Source organism: Coregonus lavaretus (genome assembly GCF_964263955.1).
Source record: "Coregonus lavaretus genome assembly, contig: HAP1_SCAFFOLD_129, whole genome shotgun sequence".
Classification (NCBI taxonomy): domain Eukaryota; kingdom Metazoa; phylum Chordata; class Actinopteri; order Salmoniformes; family Salmonidae; genus Coregonus; species Coregonus lavaretus.
The window spans coordinates 881,200-893,966 of record NW_028156273.1 but is presented as its reverse complement, the minus strand read 5'-3'; the positions used below and the strand labels follow the sequence as shown (position 1 = coordinate 893,966).

At 36.7% G+C, this 12,767-nt stretch overlaps 1 protein-coding gene across 1 annotated transcript in view; it reads right to left on the bottom strand.

Moving 5' to 3' along the window:
• The window catches only part of LOC311126524 (uncharacterized protein), a 62,901-nt gene extending 57,921 nt beyond the window's left edge, over positions 1-4,980 (bottom strand). Inside the window, exon 1 of the mRNA XM_084200519.1 lies at positions 4,409-4,980. Within this exon, the coding sequence (XP_084056645.1) occupies positions 4,409-4,730 (322 nt within the window). The 5' untranslated portion in view covers positions 4,731-4,980. The remainder of the gene's footprint in view (positions 1-4,408) is intronic.
• Positions 4,981-12,767: the final 7,787 nt, after the last annotated feature.

Sequence of the window (12,767 nt, the reverse complement as noted above, 5' to 3'; positions counted from 1 at the left end):
CATGATTAACATACTACTACTACTAGAGACAGACATGATTAACATACTACTACTTCTACTAGAGACAGACATGATTAACAGACTACTACTACTACTAGAGACAGACATGATTAACAGACTACTACTACTACTACTACTAGAGACAGACATGATTAACAGACTACTACTTCTACTAGAGACAGACATGATTAACAGACTACTACTACTACTAGAGACAGACATGATTAACAGACTACTACTACTACTACTAGAGACAGACATGATTAACAGACTACTACTACTACTACTACTACTACTAGAGACAGACATGATTAACAGACTACTACTACTAGAGACAGACATGATTAACAGACTACTACTTCTACTAGAGACAGACATGATTAACAGACTACTACTACTACTACTAGAGACAGACATGATTAACAGACTACTATGACTACTACTAGAGACAGACATGATTAACAGACAACTACTACTAGTACTACTAGAGACAGACATGATTAACAGACTACTACTACTACTAGAGACAGACATGATTAACAGACTACTACTACTACTAGAGACAGACATGATTAACAGACTACTACTACTACTAGAGACAGACATGATTAACAGACTACTACTACTACTACTAGAGACAGACATGATTAACAGACTACTACTACTACTACTACTACTACTACTACTAGAGACAGACATAATTAACAGACTACTACTACTAGAGACAGACATGATTAACAGACTACTACTACTACTAGAGACAGACATGATTAACAGACTACTACTACTACTAGAGACAGACATGATTAACAGACTACTACTACTACTAGAGACAGACATGATTAACAGACTACTACTACTACTAGAGACAGACATGATTAACAGACTACTACTACTACTACTAGAGACAGACATGATTAACAGACTACTACTACTAGAGACAGACATGATTAACAGACTACTACTACTACTAGAGACAGACATGATTAACAGACTACTACTACTACTACTAGAGACAGACATGATTAACAGACTACTACTACTACTAGAGACATACAAGATTAACAGACTACTACTACTAGAGACAGACATGATTAACAGACTACTACTACTAGAGACAGACATGATTAACAGACTACTACTACTAGAGACAGACATGATTAACAGACTACTACTACTACTAGAGACAGACATGATTAACAGACTACTACTACTACTAGAGACAGACATGATTAACAGACTACTACTACTACTACTAGAAACAGACATGATTAACATACTACTACTACTAGAGACAGACATGATTAACAGACTACTACTACTACTACTAGAGACAGACATGATTAACAGACTACTACTACTAGAGACAGACATGATTAACAGACTACTACTACTACTAGAGACAGACATGATTAACAGACTACTACTACTAGAGACAGACATGATTAACAGACTACTACTTCTACTACTACTAGAGACAGACATGATTAACAGACTACTACTACTAGAGACAGACATGATTAACAGACTACTACTACTAGAGACAGACATGATTAACAGACTACTACTACTACTAGAGACAGACATGATTAACAGACTACTACTACTAGAGACAGACATGATTAACAGACTACTACTACTACTACTAGAGACAGACATGATTAACAGACTACTACTACTACTACTACTACTAGAGACAGACATGATTAACAGACTACTACTACTAGAGACAGACATGATTAACAGACTACTACTTCTACTAGAGACAGACATGATTAACAGACTACTACTACTACTAGAGACAGACATGATTAACAGACTACTATGACTACTACTAGAGACAGACATGATTAACAGACAACTACTACTAGTACTACTAGAGACAGACATGATTAACAGACTACTACTACTACTAGAGACAGACATGATTAACAGACTACTACTACTACTAGAGACAGACATGATTAACAGACTACTACTACTACTACTACTACTACTACTACTAGAGACAGACATAATTAACAGACTACTACTACTAGAGACAGACATGATTAACAGACTACTACTACTACTAGAGACAGACATGATTAACAGACTACTACTACTACTACTACTAGAGACAGACATGATTAACAGACTACTACTACTACTAGAGACAGACATGATTAACAGACTACTACTACTACTAGAGACAGACATGATTAACAGACTACTACTACTACTACTAGAGACAGACATGATTAACAGACTACTACTACTAGAGACAGACATGATTAACAGACTACTACTACTACTACTACTAGAGACAGACATGATTAACAGACTACTACTACTACTAGAGACAGACATGATTAACAGACTACTACTACTACTAGAGACATACAAGATTAACAGACTACTACTACTAGAGACAGACATGATTAACAGACTACTACTACTAGAGACATATATGATTAACAGACTACTACTACTAGAGACAGACATGATTAACAGACTACTACTACTACTAGAGACAGACATGATTAACAGACTACTACTACTACTACTACTACTACTACTAGAGACAGACATGATTAACAGACTACTACTAGAGACAGACATGATTAACAGACTACTACTACTACTACTAGAGACAGACATGATTAACATACTACTACTACTAGAGACAGACATGATTAACAGACTACTACTACTACTACTACTAGAGACAGACATGATTAACAGACTACTACTACTAGAGACAGACATGATTAACAGACTACTACTACTACTAGAGACAGACATGATTAACAGACTACTACTACTAGAGACAGACATGATTAACAGACTACTACTACTACTACTACTAGAGACAGACATGATTAACAGACTACTACTACTAGAGACAGACATGATTAACAGACTACTACTACTAGAGACAGACATGATTAACAGACTACTACTACTACTAGAGACAGACATGATTAACAGACTACTACTACTAGAGACAGACATGATTAACAGACAACTACTAGTAGAGACAGACATGATTAACAGACTACTATTACTAGAGACAGACATGATTAACAGACTACTACTACTACTACTGTATCTCCCAAGTGGCACAGTGGTCTAAGGCACTGCATCGCAGTGCTAGCTGTGCCACTAGAGATCCTGGTTCGAATCCATGTTTATAGGCTGAGCAGAGCTCTATAATAATAGATAATATCATGTTTTTAGGCTGAGCAGAGCTCTATAATAATAGATCATGTTTTTAGGCTTATCAGAGCTCTATAATAATAGATAATGTCATGTTTATAGGCTGATCAGAGCTCTATAATAATAGATAATGTCATGTTTATAGGCTGATCAGAGCTCTATAATAATAGATAATGTCATGTTTATAGGCTGATCAGAGCTCTATAATAATAGATCATGTTTATAGGCTGATCAGAGCTCTATAATAATAGATAATGTCATGTTTATAGGCTGATCAGAGCTCTATAATAATAGATCATGTCATGTTTATAGGCTGATCAGAGCTCTATAATAATAGATCATGTCATGTTTATAGGCTGATCAGAGCTCTATAATAATAGATAATGTCATGTGTATAGGCTGATTAGAGCTCTATAATAATAGATAATGTCATGTTTATAGGCTGATCAGAGCTCTATAATAATAGATAATGTCATGTTTATAGGCTGAGCAGAGCTCTATAATAATATATAATGTCATGTTTATAGGCTGATCAGAGCTCTATAATAATAGATAATGTCATGTTTATAGGCTGATCAGAGCTCTATAATAATAGATAATGTCATGTTTATAGGCTGATCAGAGCTCTATAATAATAGATAATGTCATGTTTATAGGCTGAGCAGAGCTCTATAATAATAGATAATGTCATGTTTATAGGCTTTTCAGAGCTCTATAATAATAGATAATGTCATGTTTATAGGCTGATCAGAGCTCTATAATAATAGATAATGTCATGTTTTTAGGCTGATCAGAGCTCTATAATAATAGATAATGTCATGTTTATAGGCTGATCAGAGCTCTATAATAATAGATAATGTCATGTTTATAGGCTGAGCAGAGCTCTATAATAATAGATAATGTCATGTTTATAGGCTTTTCAGAGCTCTATAATAATAGATAATGTCATGTTTATAGGCTGAGCAGAGCTCTATAATAATAGATAGTGAGGACTACAGTATTTAAATCCATTTCATTCATTTTAATGCATTAGATTAATTGTTAACGTTTTGTTGGTGGCCTGCTCTTTAATGGTATACAAAACCTTACATTGTAGTTTTAACAATTCCTACAGTAAAGAACAACATATTAAAGTATAAAACTACCTTGAAAACCACACATCAGTTCAACAACTGCAGAATAGTGCCCCTGTTTTTAAGACAGTACTTACTAGTGTTAATCACATCTCCCGTCTCCTTCTCCTCCTCTTTCAATGTGACAGTTATCTCTCCTTCCCTCTTTACTCCAAGAACGGCATCCTCTTCTTTCACGGTAATAACATTCTCTTCCTTTTTCACTCTTAACGCGCCTTCCTCTTCTTTCACGGTAACTCCCTCCTCTTCTTTCACGGTAACAGCATCACCCTCTACTTTTACTGTGACACCCTCCTCTTCCTCCTCCTCTTTCACGACAATGTTCAGCCACAGACCCTCTTTCTCCGTCCAGCAGACCTCCTCTTCTTTAGCAGGAGAAGAGTAGCTTAGTGAGCTCATGGTCGGGGATGTTACCTCGCTAACGTAGCTAGTTAGCTAGCTAGTGCTAGCCTAATTTAACCAGCCAGCTGACTAACAACGTAACTATGAAATGAAATGGGGTAACTAGATACGACTGAAATGTATTCAAAGCAGAGTGGTTGTAATGCACCGAAAGTGTCTAAAGAGCTTGACTGTTTCGGGTATTTTGGCTAGCAAGATAACAAGCTGGATACCTAGCTGTTCTTATCGAAGAACCGTCCCGTCCACTAGATTATGCGTCACACTGAAAGCATCGCCTTAAAGACACCACGCCATCTGTTGACTGGAGTGGGTAACGCAGTTGAGAATAACGTGTATTTTATATTACACTGAACAAAACTATAAACGCAACATGCAAAAACAGTTCATATAAGGAAATCAGTCAATTGAAATAAATAAATTAGGCCCTAACCTATGGATTTCACATGACTGGGCAGGGGCTCAGCCATGGGTGGGCCTAGGAGGGCATTGGCCCACCCACATGGGAGCCAGGCCCACCCATTGGGGAGCCAGGCCCAGCCAATCAGAATGAGTTTTTCTCCACAAAAGGGCTTTATTACAGAAATAAATACTCCTCAGTTTCATCAGCTGTCACAAAACTGCACATTTTAGAGTGGCCTTTTGTTGTCACCAGCACAAGGTGCATCTGTGTAATGATCATGCGGTTTAATCAGCTTATTGATATGCCACACCAGTCAGGTGGATGGATTATCTTGGCAAAGGAGAAATGCTCACTAACAGGGATGTAAACAAATGTGTACACACAATTTGAGAGAAATACGTTTTTTGTGCGTATGGAACATTTCTGGGATCTTGTATTTCGGCTGATGAAACATTGGACCAACATTTTACATGTTGCGTTTATATTGTCATTGAGTATAGATGTATATAATAAACAGACTAGATCTATACTGCTCCTACGTGGTTTAACAATAAATCACATAATACCAGTCAAAAGTTTGGACACACCTACACATTCAAGGGTTTTTCTTCATTTTTTACTATTTTTTACATGTACATTGTAGAATAATAGTGAAGACATCAAAACTATGAAATAACACATATGGAATCATGTAGTAACCAAAAAAATGTTAAACAAATGAAAATATATTTTATATTTGAGATTCTTCAAATAGCCACCCTTTGCCTTGATGACAGCTTTGTGCACTCTTGGCATTCTCTCAACCAGCTTCATGAGGTATTCACCTGGAAATCATTTCAATTAACAGGTGTGCCTTGTTAAAAGTTAATTTGTGGAATTTATTTCCTTCTTAATGTGTTTGAGCCAATCAGTTGTGTTGTGACAAGGTAGGGGTGGTGTACAGAAGATAGCCCTATTTGGAAAAAGACAAAGTCCATATTATGGCAAGAACAGCTCAAATAAGCAAAGAGAAATGACAGTACATCATTACTTTAAGACAAAATTTGAAAGTTTCTTCAAGTGCAGTCACAAAAACCATCAAGCGCTATAATAAAACTGGCTCTCATGAGGACCACCACAGGAATGGAAGACCCAGAGTTAGCTCTGCTGCAGAGGATACATTCATTAGAGTTACCAGCCTCAGAAATTGCAGCCCAAATAAATGCTTCACAGAGTTCAAGTCACGGACACATCAACATCAACTGTTCAGAGAAGACTGTGTGAATCAGGCCTTCATGGTCGAATTGCTGCAAAGACTCCACTACTAAAGGACACCAATAAGGAGAAGAGACTTCTCCAAGGGAACCTGGAGGGCGATAAATGACAAGGATGTTAAGCTTGAATTGGCTAGTGACTGTGACAGCATGGAATTCAAATGAGGAGATAGACAGATGGGTCAGGGGAAAAAGAGAGAATGTCCACTTGGGAGAGATGAGGATTCCTGTGCCACCACCCCGCTGACCAGATGCTCTCGGGGTATGCGAGAACACATGGTCAGACGAGGAGAGAGCAGTAGGAGTAGCAGTGTTTTCAGTGGTAATCCATGTTTCCGTCAGCGCCAAGAAGTCGAGGGGACTGGAGGGTAGCATAGACTGAGATGAACTCTGCCTTGTTGGCCGCAGAACGGCAGTTCCAGAGGCTGCCGGAGACCTGGAACTCCACGTGGGTCGTGCGTGCAGGGACCACCAGGTTAGAGAGTCAGCAGCCATGCAGTGTGAGGCGTTTGTATAGCCTGTGCGGAGAGGAGAGAACAGGGATAGACAGAGGCATAGTTGACAGGCTACAGAAAATGGCTACAATAATGCAAAGGAGATCTGAATGAAATGAACTAAACATCTGGGAAAGCGAGAGAGCGGGGCCTCCCACACTTACGTTTCACTGAAACACCCAAATATAACTCTCCCAACTTCCACCTCAGAAACTATAATTGTTGTAAACTACAGCGGTTCAATGTTTTCTAGGAATAGACTAACTTAGTTTATTCAGCTAGCTAACTTGGTACAGTATTCTTCAGTGAAAACCATCCAGGGCACCTAGTCCTATGACGCCACAGCCAACTAGCATGCCAGCTTCCAACAACACGGTTTAGCACCAATACTCGGCCACAACAAACCACCAGTGTGTCGACACGCCAAGCAGATCATTTGTGTCCGTGTCTAACGTTGTGGGTTAGTCCCGACAGCTTGAGTGAGTTCGTCGTCAACTTATTCAGCCAGTTAGTTAGCTAGAATAGTTAGCATATTAGCTAGCCATTGCTCTCTGTCAACGAACCAACCCCTCCTCCCACGGCACGAACACACAGAGAGAGCCAAGCTAACGTTAACTAGTTACCCATGTCCCGAATTCCCTTGAACGATTCTGGCTACCAGTATGTAAAAACAAAACACAAATGTAGGTTTTAACTTAGCCCTAGCAGCTACTGTTAGCTAGCCAAGTGCAAAGCTAGCCACTGAATCGACTCAGCCAGTTCGCGTCTGTTCGCTAGGTCATTCCAGCTATTGTTTAGTTAGCTATCCAGGTAGCAACAAGCTAGCTAAACTGTTGATACTGTTTTTGTTGCACTTCTCCGGTTTCTTTTTATTCTGTCAATAGTATACAAATATAAAATGTGAAATGCAAATATGATAACTGTACCTGTAACCCCCTTCGGAAAAATTGTTGGTCACAAAAATGTTTAACAATCCTATGGGATTTTTCCGATGCGAATCCAATGGGAATTTTTCATGAGGGTTCTACGTCTATGCATAGGAAAATATTATTTGCAATACATAAGAGAAAATAAATTATTTTTACTTTGCCAATATAAACAATGTAGTTAATATTGTTTCCAAACTGCGTTACCCACTCCAGTCAGCTGATGGCGATGTGCGTCTTTCAGGTGATGATTCTTGCGTGACGTATAATGGACTGGACGGGACACTTCTTCAGCAACAACCACACGGCTACTCTTTCAACCACCTCGGTAGCTTGCTAGCCAACATAATATCGAAACATTGACGCTTTAGACCATGTTTATGTACATTAGCTAATCTAAGTGTTTAAAACACAATTCTGTTTACGTATCAACTGGTTAACTTTAACCTAATTCGCAAACTTGTTAAGATTGATACTGAGCCTAGCACTAGGCTAGTCGATAATGCTAGCTAGCTAACATCCCCGACCATGAGTTCACTGAGCTACTCCCCCCGTTTTAAAGAAGAGGAGGTCTGCTGGACGGAGAAAGAAGCTCTGGGGCTGAACATTGTCGTTAAAGAAGAAGAGGAGTATATTAACGTGAAAGGAGAGGAAGAAGCTTTCAGAATGAAAAAGGAGGAAGAGGAGGATGTTATAGTGAAAGAAGAGAAAGAACCTTTTGGAGTGAAAGAGGAAGAGGGGATAGAGTCTGTCAAAGTAGAAGAGGAGGAGGTAGAAGCTTTCAGAATGATAAAGGAGGAAGAGGAGGCTATCACATTGAAAGAAGAAGAGGGTGTTATAGTGAAAGAAGAGAAAGAACCGTTTGGAGTGAAAGAGGAACAGGGGATAGAGGCTATCACAGTAAAAGAGGAGGTAGATGCTTTCAGAATGAAAAAGGAGGAAGAGGAGGCTATCACGCTGAAAGAAGAGGAGGAGGATGTTATAGTGAAAGAAGAGAAAGAACCTTATAGCATGGAAGAGGATGCTATCTCAATAAAAGAGGAGGAAGAGGAGACTGAAGATCTGATTAACACCGGTGAGTACCGTCTTAAAAACAGAGGCAAGCTATGCAGTTGTTTAACTAATGTGTGGTTTTAAAGGGGCATTCTACTGAAGTTCTAAACTTGATTATGTTGTTCTGTAATGAAGGAATCTGTGATTGGTCCATAATTTTTATTTATTTTTAACTTTTAAATTAGTTATATAGAGGCCTGGCCATTAATTTTTGGAGAATATAGCCTAACTTATAAATGCCCAATGAGCTTAGTTCGACTGTCGTACCCCAATGATTTATATACATACACTAGCTGACCGATAGGGGGCGCTGTGTTGAAGCCGCCGTGCCTCCATCTTGTTACCGCCGTTGTAGAACATATTTTGGAAGCTTTAGAAATGCATTTATTAATGTCTACATTCGTTTTTGCCACGGTGATTCTATTACATACACCTTCATGCATACTTTGGAAATATGTGAGCGAAATATACAAATGAGAAGAAAAAAATCAATAAACATTTTCCTTAAAGTATACTTTTTTTTATTTTTAGAGATGGCTGTTACTATACCACTACAACAATAACATACTTAAATACATTTCAAGATCTGAATATAAAGTTGGCATACTTGACTTGAAAGTGTGCACATTCATGTTTTCGTATGTATTTTACTTTTTGATAAATACATTTCCAAGATAGGAAGAAGCCTAGATAAATAGTTTGATATATATATATATATATATATATATATATATATATATATATAGATAGATAGATAGATAGATAGATAGATGTGACTACTCTTCTTCTTGTATATTGTCAAAAAGTTAATCAATAACAAGCCATCTATATCTGGCTTTCAAACTGTAGACCTACTCACCACAAGACGGAGTCATTCTGTCCAAAATAAGTCTTGACAGAATGACTCATGGGGGGGGGGGGGGGGGGGGGGTCATCAATCAAACAAAAGTTGACAGAAGCCACGGGACACTTCTTCATACAATTCATTTCTGTCCTTGAAACATTTAATTGAAATACTGTAGAATTCCATTAATTCCATGAAGGACTGCTCAGATAGCTCTTACTGGGGAGTGTCAATATGGCCGACTAGTGGTTCCAAAGCCTGTCATTGGCCAATCCAGGGGTTTATAGACATCATTGGTCGTACCACATCAAAAACAAAAAACCCAAATATAAACTTGTTTTTACTTCATTGTTTGTAACCAATGTAGGCCTAACTGTAAACAAACATGGTTAAAACTATCGTTTTTTTTTTAGTCTCATGCAGGTCGGTCCGTTCATTCCGCAACTCTGCCTGTGAATATGAGCGGTTCCATTTCTCCAACCCTGTCCATCAGCTTTATACCATTACATGGACGAGTCAGTGGAGGATATCATTTAATTTATCCATTAGGTCTAATACATGGATCCTATACTGACTAGTCTATTTATCCATTAGGGCTAATACATGGATCCTATACTGACTAGTCTATTTATCCATTAGGTCTAATACATGGATCCTATACTGACTAGTCTATTTATCCATTAGGTCTAATACATGTATCCTATACTGACTAGTCTATTTATCCATTAGGTCTAATACATGGATCCTATACTGACTAGTCTATTTATCCATTAGGTCTAATACATGGATCCTATACTGACTAGTCTATTTATCCATTAGGTCTAATAAATGTATCCTATACTGACTAGTCTATTTATCCATTAGGGCTAATACATGGATCCTATACTGACTAGTCTATTTATCCATTAGGTCTAATACATGGATCCTATACTGACTAGTCTATTTATCCATTAGGTCTAATACATGGATCCTATACTGACTAGTCTATTTATCCATTAGGTCTAATACATGGATCCTATACTGACTAGTCTATTTATCCATTAGGTCTAATACATGGATCCTATACTGACTAGTCTATTTATCCATTAGGTCTAATAAATGGATCCTATACTGACTAGTCTATTTATCCATTAGGTCTAATACATGTATCCTATACTGACTAGTCTATTTATCCATTAGGTCTAATAAATGTATCCTATACTGACTAGTCTATTTATCCATTAGGTCTAATAAATGTATCCTATACTGACTAGTCTATTTATCCATTAGGTCTAATACATGGATCCTATACTGACTAGTCTATTTATCCATTAGGTCTAATACATGTATCCTATACTGACTAGTCTATTTATCCATTAGGTCTAATACATGTATCCTATACTGACTAGTCTATTTATCCATTAGGTCTAATAAATGTATCCTATACTGACTAGTCTATTTATCCATTAGGTCTAATACATGGATCCTATACTGACTAGTCTATTTATCCATTAGGTCTAATAAATGGATCCTATACTGACTAGTCTATTTATCCATTAGGTCTAATACATGTATCCTATACTGACTAGTCTATTTATCCATTAGGTCTAATAAATGTATCCTATACTGACTAGTCTATTTATCCATTAGGTCTAATACATGTATCCTATACTGACTAGTCTATTTATCCATTAGGTCTAATACATGTATCCTATACTGACTAGTCTATTTATCCATTAGGTCTAATAAATGTATCCTATACTGACTAGTCTATTTATCCATTAGGTCTAATAAATGTATCCTATACTGACTAGTCTATTTATCCATTAGGTATAATAAATGTATCCTATACTGACTAGTCTATTTATCCATTAGGTCTAATAAATGTATCCTATACTGACTAGTCTATTTATCCATTAGGTATAATAAATGTATCCTATACTGACTAGTCTATTTATCCATTAGGTCTAATAAATGTATCCTATACTGACTAGTCTATTTATCCATTAGGTCTAATAAATGCATCCTATACTGACTAGTCTATTTATCCATTAGGTCTAATACATGTATCCTATACTGACTAGTCTATTTATCCATTAGGTCTAATACATGTATCCTATACTGACTAGTCTATTTATCCATTAGGTCTAATAAATGTATCCTATACTGACTAGTCTATTTATCCATTAGGTCTAATACATGTATCCTATACTGACCAGTCTATTTATCCATTAGGTCTAATAAATGTATCCTATACTGACTAGTCTATTTATCCATTAGGTCTAATAAATGTATCCTATTCTGACAAGTCTATTTATCCATTAGGTCTAATAAATGTATCCTATACTGACTAGTCTATTTATCCATTAGGTCTAATAAATGTATCCTATACTGACTAGTCTATTTATCCATTAGGTCTAATAAATGCATCCTATACTGACTAGTCTATTTATCCATTAGGTCTAATACATGTATCCTATACTGACTAGTCTATTTATCCATTAGGTCTAATACATGTATCCTATACTGACTAGTCTATTTATCCATTAGGTCTAATAAATGTATCCTATACTGACTAGTCTATTTATCCATTAGGTCTAATACATGTATCCTATACTGACTAGTCTATTTATCCATTAGGTCTAATAAATGTATCCTATTCTGACAAGTCTATTTATCCATTAGGTCTAATAAATGTATCCTATACTGACTAGTCTATTTATCCATTAGGTCTAATAAATGTATCCTATACTGACTAGTCTATTTATCCATTAGGTCTAATAAATGTATCCTATACTGACTAGTCTATTTATCCATTAGGTCTAATACATGTATCCTATACTGACTAGTCTATTTATCCATTAGGTCTAATACATGTATCCTATACTGACTAGTCTATTTATCCATTAGGTCTAATAAATGTATCCTATACTGACTAGTCTATTTATCCATTAGGTCTAATAAATGTATCCTATACTGACTAGTCTATTTATCCATTAGGTCTAATAAATGTATCCTATACTGACTAGTCTATTTATCCATTAGGACTAATAAATGTATCCTATACTGACTAGTCTATTTATCC